Consider the following 27,407-nt stretch of genomic DNA (forward strand, 5'->3'; position numbering starts at 1 on the left):
TTTAAGGTCAATAACATTACTGAAAACTTGGCAATCATTAGTTTCAGTTTGAAAACAGATACATATCCAAAAACCATTATTAATAATGTGGTTGAAATACCAGTCACGTCTACAAAACCTCCTGGTTACAGAATGGATACATGTGATTTGACACAAAAAAAATTCATCTCCATTTTGAAATTAATCAAAAACAAAAGGACACCACTCACTGCATTTTCACTAATTTATTCTCTTCAACCAGTGTTTAAATCATTCCATTGTGCAGGCACTTAAACTGATTGTTCAGGTGTATCAAATACATGAATGTTTTAACATCTTTTTAGCCCTTCCTCTTCTCAGTGCATTTCCTAGAATAGAAGGAAAACAGTTCAGATTTTACAGGTGGTCTGTCAAAATCTTGCCTTTTTCAGAATGCAAAAGTTGACCATTGGAACAAGGTTATTTGCAAAGTCTCCAAGAAAAATTTCTTTCAAGCTCAGGTACAATTATTGTGGATCCTCACTTGGCAATTACTTTCATCACATAATGAGCATAGATATTTTAAGAAAATACATTTAAGAAAATTATCACCTTGAAATCCATGCAAACAGGATGAATCCCAAGTCTCCATTTCATTAAACTCCTGTGTGCTTCTCTTAAGAGGGGCTGGTTTACAGATGGCTTTGACTTTCTGTTGCTTTTTCTCTATATAAAAAAGAAAGAATGTTTAAACATCCTACTGTAGAATCCCTACAGTGTAGAAGGTTGACATTCAGCCCATCAATTCTGCACCGGCCCGGTGAAAAAGCACCCACACCCACTCCCTCCATCCCATCTCCATAATCCTATAAGCCCATCTAATATTTTCACACTTACAGACAATTTAGCATGGCCAATCCAGCTAACCTTCACATCTCTGGCCTCATCTGTGCAGAGTCTGCATGTTCTCCCAGTGTCTGTATGGGTTTCCTCCGGGTGCTCCGGTTCCTCCCATAGTCTAGGTTACGGGGATAGGACAGGGGACTGGACCTAGGTCCAGTGTACTTGTCAAATGGGCCTAATGGCCTCCTTCTGCACCTAGAGGTTCTAGGATTCCGTGACAGGAAACTAGAAAAAGATGTTGTCAGCTCTGCTAATTAGTGATTAGCACAATAGAGAGGGGTGGTGTGTAACCAGGATGTAGAAGCAGTTTGAATAGATATGAGAAAAGACACTAATGGGGCCTCATCACACCCACAATCATAACCACATGGTAGGATAAGGTATAAAAGAAAGAAACTCAGTGCTCAGCAAAGGTTTATACCAACAAAAAGGAAGGACGGTAGAAAGAGGGAAAATCGACCGTGGATATCTAAGGAAATAAGAGAGTGTATCAAATTGAAGGAAAAAGCATATAAAGTAGCCAAGATTGGTGGGAGACTAGAGGACTGGGAAATCTTTAGGGGGCAAAAGAAAGCTACTAAAAAAGCTATAAAGAAGAGTAAGATAGAGTAAGAGAGTAAACTTGCTCAGAATATAAAAACAGACAGTAAAAGTTTTTACAAATATATAAAACAAAAAAAAGAGTGGCTAAGGTAAATATTGGTCCTTTAGATGATGAGAAGGGAGTTTTAATAATGGGAGATGAGGAAATGGCTGAGGAACTGAACAGGTTTTTGGGTCGGTCTTCACAGTGGAAGACACAAATAACATGCCAGCGACTGACAGAAATGAGGCTATGACATGTGAGGATTGTTATCACTAAGGAGGCAGTGATGGGCAAGCAAATGGGGCTAAAGGTAGACAAGTCTCCTGGCCCTGATGGAATGCATCCCAGAGTGCTAAAAGAGATGGCTAGGGAAATTGCAGATGCACTAATGATGATTTACCAAAATTCACTTGACTCTGGGGTGGTCCCAGTGGATTGGAAATTAGTAAACGTGACACCACTGTTAAAAAAGGAGGTAGGCAGAGAGCAGGAAATTATAGGCCAGTGAGCTTAACTTCGGTAGTAGGGAATATGCTGGAATCTATCATCAAGGAAGAAATAGCGAGGTATCTGGATAGAAATTGTCCCATTGGGCAGACGTAGCATGGGTTCGTAAAGTGCAGGTCGTGCCTAACTAATTTAGTGGAATTTTGAGGACATTACCAGTGCAGTAGATAACGGGGAGCCAATGGATGTGGTATATCTGGATTTCCAGAAAGCCTTTGACAAGGTGCCACACAAAAGGTTGCTGCATGAGATAAAGATGCATGGCATTCAGGGTAAAGTCGAAGCATGGATAGAGGATTGGTTAATTAATAGAAAGCAAAGAGTGGGGATTAATGGGTGTTTCTCTGGTTGGCAATCAGTAGCTAGTGGTGTCCCTCAGGGATCCTTGTTGGGCCCACAATTGACATAGATGATTTGGAGTTGGGGACCAAGGGCAATGTGTCCAAGTTTGCAGATGACACTAAGAAGAGTGGTAAAGCAAAAAGTGCAGAGGATACTGGAAGTCTGCAGAGGGATTTGGATAGGTTAAGTGAATGGGCTAGGGTCTGGCAGATGGAATACAATGTTGACAAATGTGAGGTTATCCATTTTGGTAGGAATAACAGTAAACGGGATTATTTTTTAAACGATAAAATATTAAAGCATGCCGCTGTGCAGAGTGACCTGGGTGTGCTAGTGCATGAGTCACAGAAAGTTGGTTTACAGGTGGCGGCAAATGGAATTTTGTCCTTCATTGCTAGAGGGATGGAGTTTAAGACTATGTTGCAATTGTATAAGGTGTTAGTGAGGCCACACCTGCTGGAGTAGTGTGTTCAGGTTTGGTCTCCTTACTTGAGAAAGGACATACTGGCACTGGAGGGTGTGCAGAGGAGATTCACTAGGTTAATCCCAGGGCTGAAGGGGTTGGATTATGAGGAGAGGTGGAGTAGACTGGGACTGTACTCGTTGGAATTTAGAAGGAAGAGGGGGGGGGGGGGGGGGGGAATCTTATAGAAACATTTAAAATTATGAAAGGAATAGATAGGATAGATGCGGGCAGGTTATTTCCACTGGCGGGTGAAAGCAGAACTAGAGGGCATAGCCTCAAAATAAGGGGAAGTAGATTTAGGACTGAGTTTAGGAGGAACTTCTTCACCCAAAGGGTTGTGAATCTATGGAATTCCTTGCCCAGTGAAGCAGTTTAGGCTCCTTCATTAAATGTTTTTAAGGTAAAGAGAGATAGTTTTTTGAAGAATAAAGGGATTAAGGGTTATGGTGTTCGGGCTGGAATGTGGAGCTGAGTCCACAAAAGATCAGCCATGATCTCATTGAATGGAGGAGCAGGCCCGAGGGGCCAGATGGCCTACTCAGAGTTCTTATGTTCTTATAATCATGGAGGATCTGAATCTACAGGACTAGAAACATCTGATGGACAAAGATAGCCTCCACAAGGAATTTGTAGAGTGTTTTCAGGATAGTTTCTTACACTAGAGAGCAGCAGGCATGAAGCGCCCCTCCGTAGCAGCAATCTATATGATTGAATTAGTCTAAGACAATAATTTTAAACTTAAATAAAGGATAATTAGGAGGGCACAAGAGGTGCAGTGGCAGACATTTGAAGGGATATTTCAGAATGCACAGAATAGGTACAGTCAACAAAAAAAAAATCAAGGGAAGGAACCACCATCTGTAAAATGCAAGTCATGAAACACTTCCTCAAGTAGCAGTGGAAGTAGATACATTCTTGCGAAGTAGGGTTAAGGGGGCTGACAATGTAACATGCAACCTCAACTCCACTATCAGATTAGCCATGATCCTATTTAATAGGGAAATAGGTTTGAGGAGTCAAGTGGCCGGTTCCTAATGCATATGAAATACTGTCCACAGTTATGACAATAGATCTCCTTGAAAAAGATAGGAAGAGCTCAACAGGGTTTAGTGCTGGATATTTTTGGCTGGAACTAAAGGACATATGTCAGACATTTAGGACCGATAAGGAGCAAGGTCTTCACCCAGAGGGTTATGAATCTAGGTTTGTTTGTTTTTGGGTTTTTTTTTTTTATAAGAACCCTAGATAGTTGTAGACACCTTAAAAAAGTATTCAGGGCCGAGATCATGTTTTTATTTTACTCCCAAGGGAATCAAGCAGGAGGATGGTAAGAGAAGCCAACATTGAAGATTAGCCAAGAACTTGGAACAGCAAAGAGGCTTTTAAAATATATAAAGTTTGGGGAAAACTATTGCTGCCCATGTGGTGAATAATCTCACCAAGAGATATACAACTGACCAAAGTTCACTCTCTACTAAATCCCAGTACACGCTCTGGAGCTATTCTGAAACCAGCTACTTTGAGCAGAACCTGCACCACCAGGCAATTTCAGATCATGATCAATTGCCAGCTAAAAATCAGGGTTAAGCACCATCTTACTGGCACAACACTTTTGACCCATATAATTTTCAATATTGCTCAGTGCTATATACACCACAGGTGGTCAGAGAGCAGTGTGCAGTTAAGTGGGTCAAATCCTGAACTTTACCCAACAGCACTGTGGGTGTATGGATTCCACAGACTGCAGTGCAATAAATGCTGGCATAACCAGCAATGCCCACATCCAATGAATGGATAACATGTATGCTTGCATACCACTCAGGTGCATAAAGTCTACAATATATTCCAAATGTTCTTTCCTGTTGCTAGCGCAGCTCTAAATCGGCACTGCATGTTTAAAGTTCTAACCGAGAACAGATCGAGTTATGTTCAGGAATAGAGTCAGAGAGCTTTACAGCCTTCAGCCATCATGTCACTTGCCAGTGGTTAGCACTGTTGCTTCACAGCACCAGGGACCCAGGTTAGATTACCTGCTTGGGTCACTGTTTGTGCGGAGTCTGCATGCTCTCCCAGTGTCTGCGTGGGTTTCCTCCGGGTGCTCCGTTTCCTCCCACAAGACCCAAAAGACGTGCTGTTAGGTGAATTGGACATTCTGAATTCTCCCTGTGTACCCGAACAGGCGCTGGAATGTGGCGACTAGGGGATTTTCACAGTAACTTCATTGCAGTGTTAATGCAAGTCTACTTGTGACAATAAAGATTAAAATTAGAAGCACTTATCTTTTCTAATCCCATTTTCCAGCACTTGTCTGCGACCTTTTATGCTTTGGTGTTTCATGCACTCAGAATTTACAGTGCAGAGGGAGGCCATTCGGCCCATCGAGTCTGCACCGGCTCTTGGAAAGAGCACCCTACCCAGGCCCACACCTCCACCCTCTCCCCATAACCCAGTAATCCCACCCAACACAAAGTGCAATTTAACATGGCCATCCACCTAATCTGCACATCTTTGGGCTGTGGGAGGAAATCAGAGTACCTGGAGGAGACCAACGCAGACACGGGGAGAACGTGTAGACTCCGCACAGGCAGTGACCCAAGCCGGGAATCAAACCTGGGACCCTGGAGCTGTGAAGCAATTGTGCTAACCACTATGCTACCGCATTGCCCAAGTGCTGCTTAATTTTTTTGTTTCAACTGTTGAATAATGAGCAGTGTAGAACTAACTCAAAACCTGTTGATGAATGTTCATCTAATGCATACATTTAATTTGTATTAAAATGTGAGCATATTCTTACCATGTTCTGCATCACCATGTGATGGAGTGGCCGACTTGGGCTTTGCACCTACTTTATTCCAGTATTCATCCACAGATTCTTCACTTTCATTTTGCACTTTACCAAAAACAAGAGACAGAATCATAGAATCATAGTCACCTTGTCCATGCCAGCCATAGGACACCCAGGTGCCCTTTCCAACCCCACCTTCCTGCATCCAGTCCATAGCCCTGTAGCTTAGAGCAAGGTACAGGCCCAGGTACTTTTTGAAGAAGTTTAGGGTCTCTGCCTCCACCCCAACTCAGGCAATATACTCCAGACTGCCACTACCCTCTGCACAAGAAGGTCCGTCCTCATGTCCCCTCTGCACATGGGTGACACAATAGCATCACAGCATCAGGGACCAGAGTTCAATTCCAGGCTTGCGTCAGTGTGCAGAGTCTGCACATTCTCCCGTGTCTGTGTGGGTTTCCTCCGGGTGCTCCGGTTTCCTCCCACATGTCCCGAAAGATATGCTGGTTAGCGAATTGGATATTCAAAATTCCCCATGTACCCGAACAGGCACTGGAATGTGGCGACTGGGGCTTTTCACAGCAACTTCATTGCAGTTTTAATGTCAGCCTACTTGTGACACTAATAGTAATCTTTATTATTACACCTTCTGCCACTTATCTTGAATCTATGACCCCTGGTTCTAAAATTCCCCAAGGGAAACAATGTTATCCTGTCCACCCCATCTCTTCCACTCAATTTTGTACTCCTCAAGTAAGTCGTCCCTCAGCCTTCTTTGTTCCAAGGAAAATTATCTACCCAATCTCTCCTCGTAGCCACACTTTTCTAGCCCTAGCAATTATCTAGCAAACCTCCTCTGCATTCTCTTCAGAGCAATTACATCCTTCCTGTAATGTGGTGACCAGAACTGCTTACAATATTCCAGTTGTGGCCTCACCAGTGCTTTAGAAAATTTCAACATTATATCCTTACTTTCATATTCTATACCTCTGCCAATGAAGGAGAGCATCCCTTATGTGGTCTTTAGGAATCCATGCACTTGTACACTAAGATCTCTCACGTCATCTACCCCTTGGTATATTCCCAATAACTGTTTGACTCCCTAAATGCATAACCTCACACTGGTGCTAATTTCCATCTGCCACTTTATCGCTCACTCCACCAATCCATGTATATCGTTAGAGATTATAGCCATCCTCCACAACTTGGTGTCATTTGCAAATTTCCCAATTATGCTCCCCACGTTCACATCCAAATGGTTGATATATAACACAAACAATAAAGGTCCCAACAACCAAGCCCTGTGGAATTATTTCCCATTACTTTTTAGGCATTGGGAGGAATTGTTGATTTATAACCAGCTTCTAATCTAGAGGAACAAAACATCCGAAATACAATAAGATGGGCTGGGTTCAGATGTTCATTTTAGTGCATCCCAGACTATCCACCCATTGTTATAAACAAATTCTTTTTTTTTGTGAATTTAGAGTACCCAATTTTTTCATTCCAATAAAGGAGCAATTCCACCTACCCTGCACATCTTCTGGGTTTTGGGGGTAAGACCCATGAAGACATGGGGAGAAGTGTCCCGGGCTGGGATCGAACCTGGGTCCTCAGCGTCACCACCGTGCCATTATATACAAATTCTACTTTATTTAACTCATTCAAGGCAAAATTCAACATTTAAAAAGATGGAATTGTCCAAGATTCCAAAAACTTCCCAAAGCAAGTCAAATTATAAATCCAAAGAGATAAAATAATAAATTGAAAAAGCCCAAATGGGTGGCACGGTGGTTAGCACTGCTGCCTCAACGCTGATGACCCGGTTCGATCCCGGCTCACTGTCAGCGTGGAGTTTGCACATTCTCCCCGTATCTGCCTGGGTCTCACCCCCACAACATGTGCAGGGTAAGTGAATTGGCCAAGTTTACAAAGAAAAGTTGTGTTCTAAAAGAAAACATCTATTTTGAAGGAATGAGAATTTTACTACAGAAGGTACAGTAGCCGGAATTTCCTTTTGAAAATCAGCAATCAGTGCAAAGTTCAAAAAATATCTCTTTAAATAGGGGAAGCTAATCAATAGCGGCACACCATGCATAGTGAATAGATGTCAATGTAAAAAGGAATGGGCAGAGGTTAGAAAGGCATAATTTTATCAAAGATAAAATGATGAAGTATTCACAGACAAAGAGAATCAGGACAGAGGACCACAAGTCTATGCAAATTAACCTCCAGTGAAATGACAATAACAGATAGTTACTTTGCCTCTATTTACCTTAAACACAGATAAAGGTAGCAGGGTACAAGATAGAAAAATAGAACGTGGGATATGATAAACAAGTCAAACATTAGGATAAAACACTTTGAATGATGACATCTATGCATGTTTAAAAGAGGTTAGAGAGAGTGTTACTATATAACAATTCATTAGAAAAGAGGATAATATCACAAGGTTTCACATGAGCTGTCTGAGCCCCTATATTAAAGAAAAGGGAGATAAGTCAATGGTAGGAGACAGTGGAATCCTTATTCAGAAAATTAGAAAATTCAATGAACACTATTCCCAAAAGGAAAGGTCACAATTCAACCTTAGTGAATTCGGAAATAGATGGTAGATAGTCGTTAGCACTTGATGCAAAATTTTGATTTACATAAAGCACAGGTTAGTACTGTTGCTTCACAGTGCCAGGAGCACAGTGGTTAGCACTGCTGCCTCAGTGCTCTGGTTTTCTCCCAGTCCAAGGATGTGTAGGTTAGGTGCAGTTATGGAGCGGAGGGGGGGGGGGGGGTTTAGGTAGGGTGCTCTTTCAGAGGGTTGGTGCAGACTCAAAGGGCCCAATTTCCTACGCTGTAGGGATTCTGTGAACAAAGAACAAAGAAAATTACAGCACAGGAACAGGCCCTTCGGCCCTCCCAGCCTGCGCCGATCCAGATCCTTTATCTAAACCTTCCCCCTCTCACCTTGAAATCATGACCCCTTGTAATTGACACCCCCACACTTGAAAAAAGCCTGTTGCTATCCACCCTGTCCATACCTCTCATAATTTTGTAGACCTCAATCAGGTCCCCCCTCAACCTCAGTCTTTCCAACGAAAACAATCCTAATCTACTCAAACCTTTCTTCATAGCTAGCACCCTCCATACCAGGCAACATCCTGGTGAACCTCCTCTGCACCCTCTCCAAGGCATCCACATCCTTCTGGTAATGTGGCGACCAGAAGTGCACGCAGTATTCCAAATGTGGCCGAACCAAAGTCCTATACAACTGTAACATGACCTGCCAACTCTTGTACTCAATACCCCGTCCGATGAAGGCAAGCATGCTGTATGCCTTCTTGACCACTCTATCAACCTGCGTTGCCACCTTCAGGGTACAATGGACCTGAACTCCCAGATCTCTCTGTACATCAATTTTCCCCAAGATCCTTCCATTGACCATATAGTCCGCTCTTGAATTTGATCTTCCAAAATACATCACCTCGCATTTGCCTGGATTGAACTCCATCTGCCATTTCTCTGCCCAACTCTCCAATCTATCTATCTATATTTTGTTGTATTCTCTGACAGTCCTCCTCGCTATCTGCAACTCCACCAAGGCCTTCATTAAAAAATATTGCATAGTAAACCCAGACTGGTGACCAAGGGACTGCAGTGGCAGGTGTGAAGTTATCCACTTCAGACAGAGAAACAGAATGGCAGAGTATTATTTAAATGGTGATAGATTGGGATATGTTGACATGCAGAAAAGGGACAGTCACTGAAAGCAAGCATAAAAGGTACAGCAAACAGTTGGGAAGGCAAATGGTGTGTTGACCTTCATTGCAACAGGACTGGAGCACAGGAGCCACACTTATAGTAATGGGCAGCTTTAGTCTCCTCATCAAAGAAAGGATACACATGCCTTAGGGAGAATACAATAGATGAAGTGTAGTGAAAGTTATGGCAGGAATGTTTAGAGGAAAGATTAGGTCACCTGGCCGAGGTATTCACTCAAATTTAGAAGGACGAGAGGGGATCTAATTTGAAAAGTATAAAATTCTGACACAGCTAGATGCAGGATGGGTCTTCCTCTGGCCAGGGGTCTAGAACAAAAGGTTACAGTGCAGATTAGAGATGTCAATTCAGGACTGAGATGAGAAACTTCTTTATTCATGGTGGTGAACCTGTGGAGTTCTCCACCACAGAAGACCATGGAGGCTAAGTCAGTGACTATATTTAAGAATGTGGATGGATTGAGGCATCAGGAGTATGGGGAGTGTGGGAGTGCATTACTGAGATAGAGGAGAACAGAATGGCCTCTGCTCTAACTTTCTATAGTTCTATGTTTAAGAAGGAGCTGCAAGGTATGACTGACATGGAGCAACTTCTTGAAGGAGGTCAATCACCTCAGTGTCAGACATCACTGCAGGAGTTTGTCAGGATAGTGTCCTAGCCTAACCACAAGACATCTGAGCAGAAGTAGGCCATTCAGCTCGTCAAGTCTTCTCTGCCATTAAATGCAATTATGGCTGATCCGATACGATAATTCTCAACTTAATCCCCCAACCCAATTAAACATCTGTTTATCTCAACCTTGAACAGAGTTGACCACCTAGCCTCTACAACTTTGATTTAAAAATTCCACAGATTCACTACCTTCTAGGAGAAGAAATTTCTCCTCATTGGTCTTAAATGTTTGACCCCTTAACTGAGATTCTGCCCTCTGGTCCTAGACTCCCTCAAGAGGAAACAACCACTCGGCATCGACCCAGTCAAACCCCAAGAATCAATTTTGTCTCAATAAGGTCACACCTCATTCTACTAAACTCCATAGAATACAACCCAACCTCTCCTCATAAGAAAATCCCTCTATCAGGGATCAACCTCGGGAACATTTCCTGGACTGCCTCAAATGCCAGGATATATTTCCTTAGATAAAAGAGGACCAAACTGCTCACAGTATTCCATGTGTGGTCAAGCTAGTGTTTTGTATAGTTTTATCAAGGTTTCCCTACTCTGCACTCCATTCTCTTCAAATGGGAAGGCCACATCTATTTGCCTTCCCTATTACCACACTTGCAGGTTGGCTTTTTAAAAAAATAATTTAGAGGTCTACAAAACTATGAGGCATGGACAGAGTGGATAGTCAGAGGCTTTTTCCCCAGGGTAGAGGGGTCAATTACGAGGGGGCATATGTTTAAGGTGTGAGGGGCAAGGTACACAGAGGAGATGTACGAGGCAAGTTTAAAAAAAACAGAGGGTAGTGCGTGCCTGGAACTCGCTGCCGGAGGTGGTGGCGGAAGCAGGGACGATAGTGACGTTAAGGGGCATCTTGACAAATACATGAATAGGATGGGAATAATCATAGAATTTGCAGTGCAGAAGGAGGCCATTCGGCCCATCGAGTCTGCACCGGCTCCTGGAAAGAGCACCCTACCCAAGGTTAACACCTCTACCCTATCCCCATAACCCAGTAACCCCACCCAACACTAAGGGCAATTTTGAACACTAAGGGCAATTTATCATGTCCAATCCACCTAACTTGCACATCTTTGGACTGTGGGAGGAAACCGGAGCACCCGGAGGAAACCCACGCACACATGGGGAGGATGTGCAGACTCCGCACAGACAGTGACCCAAGCCAGAATCGAACCTGGGACCCGTGAAGCGATTGTGCTATCCACAATGCTACCGTGCTGCCTTAAAGGACATTAGTGAACCAGACGGGTTTTTCTGTTTCATGGTTATTAAGTCTCTAATTCCAGATTTTTATTGAGTTAAAATTACACCTTCTGCCTTGGTGGGATTTGAACCCACATCCTGAGAGCATTACCCGGAGTCTCTGGGTTACTGGCCCAGTGACAATACCATTACACCACCACCACCTCCCGTAAGAGGGATACGGACACCAGAAGTGTAGAAGATTTCAGTTCAGATGGGCCGCATGGTCGGCACAGACTTGGAGGGCCGAAGGGCCTGTTCTTGTGCTGTACTTTTTGATATTGCACAATTGCAAATCCTCAGACACTGAAGCAGTGAATATAGCAAGGCCTGGCAAGTGCCAGGCACAATGACAATCGCCAATAAGAGAATCACCATTGCCATTACCATCACAGAATTCCCCACTAACACCCTGGCAGTTACCATTGACTAGATACAGAACTGGATTAGTCACAAATACTGTGGCTACAAGAGCAGGTCAGAGGCTGGAAATCCTGTGACAAGTAACTCGTCTGATTCCCCAAAGCGTGTCTACAACAATACAAGAAACTCAACCTCATCCAGGACAAAATGCTCAACTTGGTTGCTCCCCCTTCCACAATCATTCAGTCCCCTCCACTGAGGCACAGTAACAGCCATTTGCACCATCCACAAGATGCACTGCAGTAATTCACCAAGGCTCCTTAGGCAGCACCTTCCAAACCCACAACCTCTACCATCTAGGGACAAGTGCAGCAGATACCTGGGAACCCCACCAACTGGAGGTTCCCCTCCAAGTCACTCACCACCCTGACTTAATCACCCCATCACTGTCCCTGGGTCAAAATCCTGGAACACCTCTGGGTCTTCCCCCCCCCCCCTCCCCTTCTCAATGGCAATTAGAGATGGGCAACAAATACTGACCCAACCAGGGACGCCCACATGTGGAAGGTCATTTCCTCAGCCAGTTATCCAGGTCCTATCCGAAGCAGCACAAGGCGGCCTGAATCTTACCGTTCAAAGCCTCCCGTGGACATTTCCGTCTCTTTCCCTCTTTACGTTTTCGTTCTGGGTTTGCGGTTAGCCCCGGTTTCTGGCGCTCCGGGCACTCTGTTCCCGCCCCATTTTGCTCTCTCTGGTGAACTGGCTGTTTAGTCGGGTCCAATGTCCTCTTCCCTCTGCGTTTGTCTTGTGAGCGATTGGCCAGCTGCAAAGTGGAGCTTTTGGCTGGTCTGGGAAGTATTTTCTTGCGGGAAAATCCAGGCGCTTGGACTTTTCCCGGGACACCGGCCCTGGAATTCCTATCCTGATCCCGGGAAAGCGGCTCCGAATCGGAGGAAGGGCCAGTTTTGTGGTTGGTGTTGGAGTTGCTCGATTCTGGGGAGATTTTGCGGCATTTGCGCCGCCCGCCGCCCACACAATTCCCAATTAGCTGAGATTTCCTGGGATGCTCCCGGTGGGCCGAATGGGTTTTACAGACGGATTTCTCGCTCTTTGATTTGGTTGGTTTTTGACAGGCGCTGCAAAATTTATCAGAAACAGCGCGATTTTCCTTCCTGCTGCCCAGGCGAGTAGCGGGCGGCGCGTCGGAGCGGCGGGCGGGCGGCGCGGCAGAATCGCACATCAGGTGGCTGTAGGACACTTGCTTCCTCGCTGGCATCGCGTCGAAGAAATCAAAGGACGATTCCTCGTCTTTGGGAGAGATTTCTTCAAAGGAGCCATTGAGGATTCCTGCTCCATCCGGGATGGGTTGGGGAAGACCGTTTTTCCAGCGGTAACCTCGCGCCTGGCTCTGTAACCAAACCAGCACATTGGCAGAGGGAACATATTCTTCCACAGACTCCAGAGAATCATCACTCTTGGACATTTCATACTCTGAAACCTTGCGCCTCTCTGCAATGTGTCCATTCCCCTGCCTCCTGCTCCCATCCGCTCCAATCCCACTGGGATGAACAATCTCACTCGAGCTCCTTTGCCGGGACGCTTCATGGAGGAATGGAGTTGTTGGAAGTTTGAGGTTCTCAGTTTTACTGGGCGAGGTTTGCCCCTCACCCGGCGGGGTTTGAAATTCCGGAGTCTTTTCTGAACACTTGGAATTCAGCAACATCTGTGCAGGACCAGGAATGGGAAACTGTGCAGTGCCAGGATTCACTTTATCCGCATCAAAGGGCCCATAGAAAGGAACTGCACCCTCACAGGCACTGACTGACCACACTTCGCACTGAATCCTATCCTCGGCTGTGTTGGGGGCAGGATTATATAGAGGAACAGTGGCTTCAAAGGACCGCCACACATTTATGGAAGGGGCTCCTTCACTACACTCGATCCGGATTTTTTCCTTCTGGAATGAATAGCCAGCAGCCTTGCCACTTTTAGCTGCCAGTGCGGCGCTGCCATCTTCAGTCTCGTCTGGTTCACCTCGAATTCCCTGGTGAGAAACTCTTTCTTGAGCAAGAACAGTCGCACTTACCGAACTAGTTTCAATACCTGAAGACTTTGGCACTCTTTTCTCCGCAGTTTGGCGTTTACACGGCACCGTTTCGGTCATATCTGCCCCTTTCGATCGATCCGAATTGGTCTCCATGTCTGTCTGTACTTCCGTATGAGTGACATTTTTGCGAAAGGGGTAGTGTCGGAATCGTGCAGAATGATAGAACGTCGGGCGAGCGACCAGGGGGGAATTAAAAAAAGGTCTTCTATAGTTGGTGTGGTTTATTGGTGATTGTGGGCCATAGTTCCTTGGATATGGCATGGGACACATAGGATAATATAAACCGCCACCAATTTCTAATAGAAAGAAAGACAGCCACACGTCAAAAAGGCATTTAAACAAAATGTAGTGGCTCCCATGACCACAATATCCCTTTCAAATTGTTTTAACAGTTTTACTTTATAATCGACTAAAGAGTTGGCGGACTGACGAGGTCAGTCCAGACCATAGTTTCCTCCAGCTCAAAACGGTCATATTGGGGGCAGGAAACATTCAGACTGCAGTAGATTCGCACAATAAATTGGAAAGGTTTCAGATTAGAGGTTTTTCCACAAGCATAGATTTTGCAGGACAATCGCCCTTTGCCAGATTTACATATTGTCCGCTTTGCTAAAGGAAAACAGATTTCAAAATTAAACTCACCCCGAGCAGCGGGACTTTCCCGGAGCAGGGATTCCCCAGGCCAGCACCTATTCTCTCCCCCCCCCCCTCGAGCAGAGATTCCCCAGGCCAGCACCTATCCCCCCCCCCCCCGAGCAGGGATTCCCCAGGCCAGCACCCCCCCCCCCCAGAGCAGGGATTCCCCAGGCCAGCACCTATCCCCCCCCCCCCCCGAGCAGGGATTCCCCAGGCCAGCACCTATTCCCCCCCCCCCCCCCTCGAGCAGGGTTTCCCCAGGCCAGCACCCCCCCCCCCCCGAGCAGGGATTCCCCAGGCCAGCACCTCCCCCCCCCCCCCCCCCCGAGCAGGGTTCCCCAGACAAGCACCCCCCGCCCCCCCCCCCCCCGAGCAGGGATTCCCCAGGCCAGCACCTCCACCACCCCCCCCCTCCTAGAGCAGGAATTCCCCAGGCCAGAACCTCCCCCCTGGGAGCAGAGATTCCCCAAGCCAGCACCTCCCCCCCACCTCCCTCCTGGAGCAGGGATTCATAAGAACTAGGAGCAGGAGTAGGCCATCTGGCCCCTCGAGCCGGCTCCACCATTCAATGAGATCATGGCTGATCTTTTGTGGACTCAGCTCCACTTTCCGATCCGAACACCATAATCCTTAATCCCTTTATTCTTCAAAAAACTATCTCTCTTTATCTTAAAAACATTTAATGAAGGAGCCTCAACTGCTTCACTGGGCAAGGAATTCCATAGATTCACAACCCTTTGGGTGAAGAAGTTCCCCCTAAACTCAGTCCTAAATCTACTTCCCCTTATTTTGAGGCTATGTCCCCTAGTTCTACTGTCACCCGCCAGTGGAAACAACCTGCCCACATCTATCCTATCTATTCCCTTCATAATTTTAAATGTTTCTATAAGATCCCCCCTCATCCTTCTAAATTCCAACGAGTACAGTCCCAGTCTACTCAACCTCTCCTCATAATCCAACCCCTTCAGGTCTGGGATTAACCTAGTGAATCTCCTCTGCACACCCTCCAGTGCCAGTATGTCCTTTCTCAAGTAAGGAGACCAAAACTGAACACAATACTCTTGGTGTGGCCTCACTAACACCTTATACAATTGCAACATAGCTTCCCTAGTCTTAAACTCCATCCCTCTAGCAATGAAAGACAAAATTCCATTTGCCTTCTTAATCACCTGTAAACCAACCTTCTGTGACTCATGCACGAGCACACCCAAGTCTCTCTGCACAGCGGCATGCTTTAATATTTTATCATTTAAATAATAATCCCGTTTGCTGTTATTCCTACCAAAATGGATAACCTCACATTTGTCAACATTGTATTCCATCTGCCAGACCCTAGCCCCAGGCGAGCAGGGATTCCCCAGGCCAGCACCTCTCTCCTTCTCCCCCCCCCCCCCCCTCCCTCCCTCCTCCTCCTCTCCTGGAACAGGGATTCCCCAAGCCATCACCTCCCCATCCCTCCTGGAGCAGGGATTCCCCAGGCCAGCACCTCCCCCCCCCCCCCCCCCCCCGGGGCAGAGATTCCCCAAGCCAGCACCCCCCCCTCCCTCCTGGAGCAGGGATTCCCCAAGCCAGCACCGCCCCACCCCTCCTCCTGGAGCATGGATTCCCCAGGTCAGCACCTCCCCCACCCACCTCCCTTCTGGAACAGGGATTCCCCAGGCCATCACCTTCTCCGCCCCCCTGGAGCAGGGATTCCCCAAGTCAGCACCTCTCTTCCCCCCCCCCCTCCACACCTCCCCTCCTGGAGCAGTGATTCCCCAGGCCAGCACCTCACACCCCCCCCCCCCCCCCAGGAGCAGGGATTCCCCAGGCCAGCATCGCCCCCCCCCCCCACCTCCCTCCTGGAGCAGGGATTCATAAGAACATAAGAACTAGGAGCTGGAGTAGGCCATCTGGCCCCTCGAGCCTGCTCCACAATTCACTGAGACCATGGCTGATCTTTTGTGGACTCAGCTCCACTTCCCATCCCGAACACCATAACCCTTAATCCCTTTATTCTTCAAAAAACGATCTATCTCCATCTTTACCTCTCCTCCCCTCCCTCCTGGAGCAGGGATTTCCAGGCCACCCCCCCCCCTCCCCCCCTGGGAGCAGGGATTCCCCAAGCCAGCACCTCCTCCCCACCTCCCTCCTGGAGCAGGGATTCCCCAAGCCATCACCTCCCCCCAACCTCCTGGAGCAGGGATTCTCAAGGCCAGCACCTCCTCCACCCCCCATCTCTCTCCTGGAGCAGGGTTTCCCAGGCCAGCACCTCCTCCTCCTCCCTTCCCCCCCCCGCCGGAGCAGGGATTCCCCAACCAGCACCTACCACCCCCCCCCCCCCCAAACCTGGAGCAGGGATTCCCCAGACCAGCACCCCCCCCCCTCCCCTCCTGGAGCAGGGATTCCCCAGACCAGCACCTACCCCCCCCCCCCAACCTGGAGCAGGGATTCCCCAGACCAGCACCCCCCTCCCCTCCTGGAGCAGGGATTCCCCAGGCCATCACCCCCCCCCCCCCGGGAGCAGGGTTTCCCCAGGCCACCACCCCCCCCTCCCCCCCTCCTGGAGCAGGGATTCCCCAGACCAGCACCCCCCCCTCCCCCCTGGGAGCAGGGATTCCCCAGACCAGCACCTCCCCCCCCCCCCCCCCCCCTCCTGGAGCAGGGATTCTCAAGGCCAGCACCTCCTCCTCCCCCCACCTCTCTCCTGGAGCAGGGTTTCCCAGGCCAGCACCTCCTCCTCCTCCCCCCCCCCCCCGGAGCAGGGATTCCCCAGACCAGCACCTCCCCCCCCCACCTGGAGCAGGGATTCCCCAGACCAGCACCTCCCCCCCCCCCTCCCTCCTGGAGCAGGGATTCCCCAGACCAGCATCTCCCCCCCCCCCCTCCCCCCTCCTGGAGCAGGGATTCCCCAGACCAGCACCTCCCCCCCCTCCTTTCCTGGAGCAGGGATTCCCCAGGCCATCACCCCCCCCCCCCCCCCCCGAGCAGGGTTTCCCCAGGCCAGCACCCCCCCCCCTTCCTGGAGCAAGGATTTCCAGGCCAGCACCCCCCCCCCTCCCCCCTGGGAGCAGGGATTCCCCAAGCCAGCACCTCCTCCCCACCTCCTTCCTGGAGCAGGGATTCCCCAGGCCATCACCTCCCCCCTCCTCCTGGGGCAGGGATTCTCAAGGCCAGCACCTCCTCCACCCCCCATCTCTCTCCTGGAGCAGGGTTTCCCAGGCCAGCACCTCCTCCTCCTTTCCCTCCCCCCCCCCCCCCCCCCCGCCAGAGCAGGGATTTCCCAACCAGCACCTACCCCCCCCCCCCCCTCCTGGAGCAGGGATTCTCAAGGCCAGCACCTCCTCCTCCTTCCCCCCCCCCCCCGGAGCAGGGATTCCCCAGACCAGCACCTACCCCCTCCCCCCCCACCTGGAGCAGGGATTCCCCACGCCATCATCTCCCCCCCCCTTTCCTGGAGCAGGGATTCCCCAGGCCATCACCTTCTCCCCTCCCCCCCCCCCCTTTCCTGGAGCAGGGATTCCCCAGGCCATCACCTTCTCCCCCCCCCCCCAAGCAGGTATTCCCCAGGCCATCACCTTCTCCCCCCCCCCCCCGAACAGGGATTCCCCAGGCCATCACCTTCTCCCCCCCCCCCGAACAGGGATTCCCCAGGCCATCACCTTCTCCCCCCCCCCGAACAGGGATTCCCCAGGCCATCACCTTCTCCCCCCCCCCCCCCCCCCCCAGCAGGGATTCCCCAGGCCATCACCTTCTCTCCCCCCCCCCCCCCCCCAGCAGGTATTCCCCAGGCCATCACCTTCTCCCCCCCCCCCCCCCGAACAGGGATTCCCCAGGCCATCACCTTCTCCCCCCCCCCCCGAACAGGGATTCCCCAGGCCATCACCTTCTCCCCCCCCCCTCCCCCCCCCAGCAGGGATTCCCCAGGCCATCACCTTCTCTCCCCCCCCCCCCCAGCAGGTATTCCCCAGGCCATCACCTTCTCCCCCTCCCCCCGGAACCGGGATTCCCCAGGCCATCACCTTCTCCCCCCCCCCCCCCCCCCCCGAGCAGGGATTCCCCAGGCCATCACCTTCTCCCCCCCCCCCCCCCCCCCCCGAGCAGGGATTCCCCAGGCCAGCAGCTCCCCCAATTAATGTCAGGAGTTAATCCGGGCGCACAGGACCATCACTAACAAGAGAAGAGTTATCAGCAACAAGAGTTAAAGATTCAAACCATGCGACCTACAAACAAGTAGAAGTCCATCAACCAGATGCTACCCAGACGCAGCCACTGACTGGAGAATGGCATCGCCGCTTACCTACTGTCGGGTAGAAGTACGGATGGAAGGCAGGAGGGTGCATGAAGTGGGGTACAGGAGGTGTAAACATATGTGGTGATGGCATTGGTTGGAAAAAGAAAGGCCTGTTGTGATTATGTGCGTGACCATCTTCTGCCCGGTGCCCGGCTGCTGAAGAATTCATTGCGATTGGCAACAAGCAAAGAAAGTTAAAAATACAGCTGGCTGGTATCGGTGGCAGATTCATCGGAGCTCCAACTGCAAAACAAACACAACATTTACAAAACTCGCAAAACTCCCGCACAAACCCATCACCTTGCCCACTTTAAATTACTTTGACTCCAGGCAGTCATCTACCCTTTTAAAAAAAGATTTGAAATCGTCTCGCAAGAGGTTTCCTACCTAAACTACAAAATCCCTATTTAACCCAAAAGCCGGAAAATAAAGAAACATTAACTTTGAAACTTTCCATCAGCCGACTCTTTACATTGACGCTACACCCTTAGTGAAACCAGCTGTCTGCTCTCCCAACTCCCCCACTAACCATCCATTTATCAATTAAACACAAACGGCCAGCCACTCAGAATGAGCCGCTAATTTCACACCGACTGGGGTTTGGCAAATTTTGTAATACCTGCCACAGCAGGAAAAATGTATTGGTCAAAAATATTCAACATTTATGAGATTAAAACATTCCTCGTGGGCACTTGAAATTCCTTGTGATCAAAGTTTAACAATGGTGATTAAATCAAAATAGGGATCATTAAACACACTGTGATGTTTACATCACCTTCAGTGCTGACTTGACAGCAGCTGTCCTTGTTTTCTGCTTCACTCGCTGGTGTCCGTTTTTGGTGCAGACTGTTTTAGGGTCTGTTTATGGTGGAGAATGTCTTAGGATCTGTTTATGGTGGAGAATATTTTAGGGTCTGTTTTTGGTGCAGACTGTTTTAGGGTCTGTTTATGGTGGAGAATGTCTTAGGATCTGTTTATGGTGGAGAATGTCTTAGGATCTGTTTATGGTGGAGAATATTTTAGGGTCTGTTTTTGGTGCAGACTGTTTTAGGGTCTGTTTTTGGTGTATTCTGGATGTTTTTCGCTATTGCTGATTGTTTTGTCTTCAGATGCGTTCTTTTGTATTATGGAGTTGTTAATAAACTAAAATATCTTCAAACCCTCAGTTTGGCTTTCATTCACGTCTAAGGTGCAACTTTAGCTCAAACGCTTTGAGTTGCCGAACTTCGAATTTGCAAAACTCAATTTTGATAAAACTGCCAAATCCCGACCCTGATTTTCTGTTTGTGGCATTGCAATTATCCGCCTGATCTCTGATGAAAATAACACGAAAAACGTATTATTTTGAACATGAAATATACCTGATGTCAATATGAGGGAAAGTTAGGGAACACAATAAATATATCTCCTTCATTGATTATCAACGGTGTGCAGTAGAGTGGGGGGTTTAATTGTTCACTGCTCCATAAATTGAAGAAAATAATATTTTGGCTCCAGTTCAGCACAAGAATTCCGAACTTGTGATGTTCTTCAGACAACCCAAATTGCTGAGGAAGAAAGTGGATGTTAATATCAGCCGAGAAATTGCTATTAAGGCTTAACCGAGTGATAATTGCGGTTTGAAGGAAGTTGAACGTCCTTGGTTGAACCCAGTGAACGGAAAAATGTCGCAGATACTGGAAATCTGGAAACATAAAATACAAAGAAGCATTTAGCAAATCAGGAAGCATCTGAGGAGAAAGGAACGGTGTGGTCTAATGCTTCTGATCTATACTCTTTCAACAGAAAAATATATGACAGAAGAAGAGTTTATTGGAAGGTTTGGGTACCTCCCTCCCCACTATCTGCCGCTGAAAGAATCCCAGAAGCTGAGCGTGGGGGAAAAACCCTGGAAATAACCACCTCAAGTAAGCTGCTGAGGTCAGGCACCACCATTCTTGAATGCGACCAATAATGTGAATAAAACAAAAACAGAAAATACTGGACAATCTCAGCAGGAGATTGTCTCCTGACAGCATCTGTGGAGAGAGAAAGGAGCTGATGTTTCCAGTCTGGATGACTCTTTGTCAAAACTATATCTTTTTGTCTCTCTGCAGATGATGTCAGACCTTCTGAGGTTGTCTAATATTTTCTGTTTTTGTTTCAAGTTCCAGCATCTGCAGTACTTTGCTTTTATCAAAGTGAATAAAAGGCCTTCTCTGCCAACTGTTTAAACATTTGATGCTGAAAGATTCAAAATATTGGATATTGTTGTTTCTGAGGCTACTGAAGGAGGTTAGGGAGGAGATAGGAGGTGCTCTGAGGATGATTTTCCAATCCTCGCTAGACACATCAAAGGTACCAGAGGGCTAGAAATGCAAACCTAGTTCCATTGTTTAAAAAGGATTAAAGGAAATGGCAAGCAATCATAGGCCAGTCAGTCTTACATCAGTGGTGGGCAAATTAGTAGAATCAATCCTGAGAGATAGGATTAACTGTCACATAGAAAGGCATGGACTAGTCAGGGAAAGTTCTTGCCTCACAAATTGTTATAACCTGCCTGCTTGCCACTGGCTGGGAACTAATGGCAATCCCACAATCCGTTGGGAGTATGAGCTTCCCCAATGAGGGGGCGGAGAAATCATTAGCAGCTTCCCTGCATAAATAAAGCTGCTGCTGCGGCGGCGGCATTATTGTAAATAAATGTTATTTCTTTCTATCCTTCAACTCGTGCTGGATTCTTCGTGGCCCTCACAAAACAAATATGATCAAATTCTTTGAGGAAGTGGCAAGAAGGGCTGATGAAGGTAGTGCAGTGGATCACTAATGTCCATTGATTGATTTATTCTCACCGAAGTACCGAAGTACAGTGAAAAGTATTTTTCTGCAGCCCAAGGGAACATACACAGTACGTGCACAGTAGGCAAAAAGAAGAATTGACAAAGTACATCAACAAATAGTGATTGGTTACAGCACAGAACAAGGGCCAAACAAAGCAAATAAATGAGCAAGAGCCATGATGTGGAGATGCTGGCGTTGGACTGGGGTGAGCACAGTAAGAAGTCTTACAACACCAGGTTAAAGTCCAACAGGTTTGTTTCAAATCACTAGCTTTCAGAGCACTGCTCCTCCCTCAGGTGAATGGTTCTTACTATCAGCAAGAGCAGCATAGGGCATAGTGAATGGTGTTCTTACAGGGAACTGATCACTCTGAGGGAGAGTAGTTGAGGAGTCTAGTAGCTGTGGGGAAGAAGCTGTTCCTATGTCTGGATGTGCGGGTCTTCAGACTTCTGTATCTTCTGCCTGAAGAGGGCATTGCCTGGGAGTGAAGGGTCTCTGACAATGCTGTCTGCCTTCCTGAGGCAGCAAGAGGTGTATACAGAATAAATGGGAGGGTGCCAAGCTTGTGTGATGCGTTGGGCTGAGTTTGCTACACTCTGCAGTTTCTTGTGATGTTGGGCTGAGCAGTTGCCATACCAGGCTGTGATGCAGCCGGGTAGGATGCTCTCTATGGCACATCTACAGAAGTTTGTGAGAGTCGATGCAGACATGTCAAATTTCTTTAGCTTCCATAGGAAGTAGAGACATTGTTGGGCTTTCTTGACTGTTGCATCAACGTGAGTGGACCAGGACAGACTGTTGGTGATGGTGACCCCCAAGGAACCTAAAGCTATCAACGCTCGCCACTTCGGAGCCATTGATGCAGACGGGAGTGTGTGTCATGCTACGCTCCCTGAAGTTGAGGATCAGTTCCTTGGTTTTGCAGACATTTAGAGAGAGGTTGTTTTCGGTACACCATGCAGCCAAGTGATCTATCTCCCTTCTGTATTCTGATTCGTCTTGTTTGAGAAACGACCCACCACAGTCGTATCATCCGCAAACATATAGATCGAATTGGTGTTAAATATGCCACACAGTCATGTGTGTATAGGGAGTACAGTAGAGGACTGAGCACACATCCTTGCGAGGCTCCGGTGTTGAGGACTATTGTGGAGGAGGTGCTGTTACCTATCCTGACAGATCGCGGTCTGTTGGTGAGGAAGTCATGGATCTAGCTGCACTGGGAGGGGTCAAGTCCAAGATTGTAGAGTTTGGTTATTAGTCTTGTCGGGATAATGGTGTTGAAAGCAGAGCTGCAGTCCATGAACAGCAGTCTGATGTAAGTGTCCTTGTTGTCGAGGTGTTCGAGTATTGATTGTAGAGCCAGGGAGATAGCATTTGCTGTGGATCGGTTGCGGCGATAGGTGAACTGCAATGTATCAAGACCATCTGGGAGGCTGGCATTGATCCATCTCATCACTAGCCACTTGAAGCATTTCATGATAACAGATGTCAGGGCCACCGTTCAGTAGAGGTTGAGGCAGGCTACCTTGTTCTTTTTTGGTACTGGTATTATGGTGGCCTTCTTGAAGGAGGTGGGGACCTCAGAACGGAGGAGTGAAGCGGTGAAGATATCTGCGAATACACTTGCCTGTTGGCCTGCGCAGGCTCTGAGAGCTCAGCCAGGGACTCCGTCGGGGCCCGTCGCTTTCCGGGGATTCACTTTCAAGAAGGCAGCTATTACCTCTGAGGCTGTAATAGTGGGTATGGGTGTGTCCAGGGCTGTTGGGGCGGGTGGCACTGATGTATTGGCTGTTTGTTCAAAGCGGGCATAGAACTTATTCAGTTCATCAGGGAGGAATGCTCCAGCCCCAGATATTCTGCCTGGCCTTGCTTTGTAGCCTGTGATCTCGTGTAGGCCCTGCCATAGACGTCATGGGTTTGTGTCATGGGCATCTAGTTTGATCCGGTATTGTCTTTTGGCGTCCCTGGTGGCCCTCCATTCGTCGTACCTGGATTTCCTTTCTAGGTCAGGGTTGTCAGACTTGCACACCCCCGCCCGGGACTTCAGCAGGGAGTGAACGTTTCAGTTAAGCCAGGGTTTCCGATTGGGGAACACAATCTTGTCTTCTTTGTATGCAGTCCTCGACACACTTACTGATGAAGTCTGTGACGGAGGTTGAGTACTCGTCCAGGCTAGCTGCCGCGGCCTTGAATATGGACCAGTCCACAGACTCCAAGCAGTCGTGGAGGATATCTTCTGATGCCTCGGACCAGCACTGCACGGTTTTCTTGACTGGATCAGCACGCTTGCGTTGCTGTCATCCTTACCTGGTCTGGCCTACATGTGACTCCAGACCCACAGCAATGTGGTTGACTCTTAAATGCCCCTCTGAAGTACCCTAGCAAGCCACTGCGAGGAAAACACAAAAAAGGAATGAAACCGGATGGAGCACCCGGCATCGGAAAGAACAACGGCAAACCCAGCCCTGCCCAATATAAAAACAGGGGGTTATGCTCGAACTGTTTAAAACACAAGTTCTGCCACAGCTAGAATATTGCATGTAGTTACTCCATTACAGGAAACATGGGACCACACCAAGTGGGCGCAAGGAGATTTTTGGGGATGTTACCAGGATCGTAGGATTGTATCTATGAGGAAAGATTGGATAGGCTGGAATTGTTTTCTTTGGGGAAGCTGAAGCTAGATTTAATTGAGGTGTATAAAAATATTACGGGCCCAGATACAGGGGATAAGAAGGATCTATTTCCTTTAGCACTAAGGTCAATAATTGTGAGTATAGATTTAAAATAATTGGGAGTAGAATTATCGGGTAGTTGAGGATTACATTTTCACTCAGGGGCTGTCAGGTGTCTGGGACTCACTGGCTAAATGGATGGTAAAGAAACAAACCTTCTTTGCAATTAAAAAATAATTGGGAGATAAAATGCCACAACCTACAAGGCTGTGGACCATGAGCTGGAAGTGAAAAATGAAATGAAAATCGCTTATTGTCACGAGTCGGCTTCAAATGAAGTTACTGTGAAAAGCCCCTAGTCGCCACATTCCGGCGCCTGTTCGGGGAGGCTGTTACGGGAAGTGGGATTAAGCTGGATGGCTCTTAAGCAGCGAGCCTGGACATAATGGGCTAAATGGCTTCCTTCTGTTTCATAGTTTCTGCAGCACATAAGGCCTCAGTTCCAAGCCTTATTACAACCTGGATCTGAACATGTATTAAGTAACTAAATTTTCAAGGTGAGGTTAGGGTGACTGAACATCCCAACAAGGCAAAATTAAAATGAGTGCCCGTACAAGAATCCTACTAAACTGAAGTCAGTGGGGTTTGGGGGAAATTCTCAAGCACTTATTCCTCATTCTAGTTGCCCTTGTGAAGGAAGTAGCTCATTACCTCTTGAACCGCTGCAGTCTGTGTGCTCGAGTAACACCCACAGTACAGTTCAGGAAGTACTTCTTGAATGGTATGTGACTTGAAAAGAATCTTGTAGGTGGTTGTGTTCCCTATTGTGTACCCTAAGACTTTACTCTCCTGCATGGTAGATGTTATGGGGTTATGGGGAGAGGGTGCAGGTATGGGTGGAGTTACGGAGATAGGGTGGAGGTGTGGGTGGGGTTACTGAGTTACGGGTGGAGGTGTGGGTGCGGTTACGGAGATAGGGTGGAGGTGTGGGTGGGGTTACTGAGTTACGGGGTGGGGGTGTGGGTGGGGTTATGGGGTGAGGGCGGAGGTGTGGGTGGGTGGGTGGGTGGGTGGGGTCATGGGGACAGGGTGGAGGTGTTGGTGGGGTTATGGGGACAGGGTGGAGGTGTGGGTGGGGTGATGGGGATAGGGTGGGGTGATGGGGATAGGGTGGGGTGATGGGGATAGGGTGGGGTGATGGGGATAGGGTGGGGTGATGGGGGATAGGGTGGGGTTATGGGGACAGGGTGGAGGTGTGGGTGGGGTTATGGGGACAGGGTGGAGGTGTGGGTGGGGTTATGGGAACAGGGTGGAGGTGTGGGTGGGGTTATGGGGACAGGGAGGAGATGGGGGTGGGGTTATGGGGACAGGGTGGAGGTGTGGGTAGGGTTATGGGGTGAAGGCAGAGGTGTGGGTGGGGTTATGGGGACAGGGTGGAGGTGTGGGTGGGGTTATGGGAACAGGGTGGAGGTGTGGGTGGGGTTATGGGGACAGGGAGGAGATGGGGGTGGGGTTATGGGGACAGGGTGGAGGTGTGGGTAGGGTTATGGGGTGAAGGCAGAGGTGTGGGTGGGGTTATGGGGACAGGGTGGAGGTGTGGGTAGGGTTATGGGGTGAAGGCAGAGGTGTGGGTGGGGTTATGGGGACAGGGTGAAGGTGTGGGTGGGGCTATGGGGACAGGGTGGAGGTGTGGGTAGGGTTATGGGGTGAAGGCAGAGGTGTGGGTGGGGTTATGGGGACAGGGTGAAGGTGTGGGTGGGGCTATGGGGACAGGGTGGAGGTGTGGATGGGGTTACGGGGATAGGGTAGGGGTATGGATGGGGCAGGGTGGGGTGGGGTGATGGGGCAGGGTGGGGTGATGGGGCAGGGTGGGGTGGTGGGGTGATGGGGGCAGGGTGGGGTGATGGGGCAGGGTGGGGTGGTGGGGTGATGGGGGCAGGGTGGGGATGGGGGTGGGGTGATGGGGCAGGGTGGGGATGTGGGTGGGGTGAGGGACAGGGTGGGGATGTGGGTGGGGTGAGGGGGCAGGGTGGGGATGTGGGTGGGGTGAGGGGGCAGGGTGGGGATGTGGGTGGGGTGATGGGGCAGGGTGGGGATGTGGGTGGGGTGTTGGGGGCAGGGTGGGGGTGGGGGTGGGGGTGTGGGTGGGGTCAGGGTGGGGTGATGGGGTCAGGGTGGGGGTGTGGTTGGGGTGATGGAGTCAGGCTGGAGGTGTGGGTGGGGTTACGGGTATAGGGTGGAGGTATGGGTGGGGTGATGGGGCAGGGTGGGGTGATGGGGCAGGGTGGGGGTGGGGTGATGGGGCAGGGGTGGGGTGATGGGGCAGGGTGGGGTTTCGGTGATGGGGCAGGGTGGGGGTGTGGGTGGGGTGATGGGGCAGGGTGGGGGTGGGGTGATGGGGCAGGGTGGGGGTTCGGTGATGGGGCAGGGTGGGGGTGTGGGTGGGGTGATGGGGCAGGGTGGGGGTGGGGTGATGGGGCAGGGTGGGGGTTCGGTGATGGGGCAGGGTGGGGGTGTGGGTGGGGTGATGGGGTCAGGGTGGGGTGATGGGGTCAGGGTGGGGGTGTGGATGGGGTGATGGAGTCAGGCTGGAGGTGTGGGTGGGGTTACGGGTATAGGGTGGAGGTATGGGTGGGGTGATGGGGCAGGGTGGGGTGATGGGGCAGGGTGGGGGTGATGGGGGCAGGGTGGGGGTGATGGGGCAGGGTGGGGGTGATGGGTGGGGTGATGGGGCAGGGTGGGGGTGATGGGGCAGGGTGGGGGTGGGGTGATGGGGCAGGGTGGGGGTGGGGGTGAGGGGGCAGGGTGGGGGTGATGGGGCAGGGTGGGGTGATGGGGCAGGGTGGGGGGATGGGGCAGGGTGGGGTGATGGGGCAGGGGTGGGGGTGGGGTGATGGGGCAGGGTGGGGGTGATGGGGGCAGGGTGGGGGTGGGGTGAGGGGGCAGGGTGGGGGTTTGGTGATGGGGCAGGGTGGGGGGTGTGTGGGTGGGGTGATGGGGCGGGGTGGGGGTGGGGTGATGGGGCAGGGTGGGGGTGGGGTGATGGGGCAGGGTGGGGGTGTTGGTGGGTGGATGGGCAGGGTGGGGTGGGGTGATGGGCAGGGTGGGGGTGTGGGTGATGGGGCGGGGTGGGGTGGGGTGATGGGGCAGGGTGGGGGTGGGGTGATGGGGCAGGGTGGGGGTGTTGGTGGGGTGATGGGGCGGGGTGGGGGTGGGGTGATGGGGCAGGGTGGGGGTGGGGTGATGGGGGCGGGGTGGGGGTGGGGTGATGGGGCAGGGTGGG

At 49.7% G+C, this 27,407-nt stretch overlaps 1 protein-coding gene across 4 annotated transcripts; it reads right to left on the reverse strand.

Annotated features, from left to right (window-relative positions):
- Positions 1 to 209: 209 nt before the first annotated feature.
- LOC119972878 lies at positions 210 to 24,930 on the reverse strand. Of its 4 annotated transcripts, none has more exons than XM_038810415.1 (6): positions 24,836 to 24,930; positions 18,633 to 18,869; positions 12,241 to 14,013; positions 5,557 to 5,652; positions 571 to 684; positions 210 to 347 (listed from the first exon to the last, which is right to left on the reverse strand). In XM_038810415.1, the coding sequence occupies exons 2-6, from the start codon at positions 18,856 to 18,858 to the stop codon at positions 292 to 294; spliced, it is 2,265 nt and encodes a 754-aa protein (XP_038666343.1). In that variant the 5' UTR covers positions 18,859 to 18,869; positions 24,836 to 24,930; the 3' UTR covers positions 210 to 291. The 4 variants fall into 4 exon arrangements, with proteins under 4 accessions (XP_038666343.1, XP_038666342.1, XP_038666341.1 ...); XM_038810414.1 differs by lacking the exon at positions 24,836 to 24,930 and adding an exon at positions 19,069 to 19,127; XM_038810413.1 differs by lacking the exon at positions 24,836 to 24,930 and adding an exon at positions 19,014 to 19,121.
- Between the last annotated feature and the right edge of the window lie 2,477 nt (positions 24,931 to 27,407).

The sequence above is a fragment of the Scyliorhinus canicula genome, chromosome 10, assembly GCF_902713615.1.
Source record: "Scyliorhinus canicula chromosome 10, sScyCan1.1, whole genome shotgun sequence".
Taxonomy (NCBI): domain Eukaryota; kingdom Metazoa; phylum Chordata; class Chondrichthyes; order Carcharhiniformes; family Scyliorhinidae; genus Scyliorhinus; species Scyliorhinus canicula.

Bases quoted from the DNA above. Each gene is read 5' to 3' on its own strand.
- LOC119972878 (XM_038810415.1), bottom strand. From the start codon at position 18,858: ATGAATCTGCCACCGATACCAGCCAGCTGTATTTTTAACTTTCTTTGC. The intron at 14,014-18,632 runs GTAAGCGGCGAT...TCTTTCTATTAG, and splicing joins GTACTTCTACCCGACAGTAG to AAATTGGTGGCGGTTTATAT. The intron at 685-5,556 runs GTAAGAATATGC...TTTTTTATATAG, and splicing joins ACATGGTGATGCAGAACATG to AGAAAAAGCAACAGAAAGTC.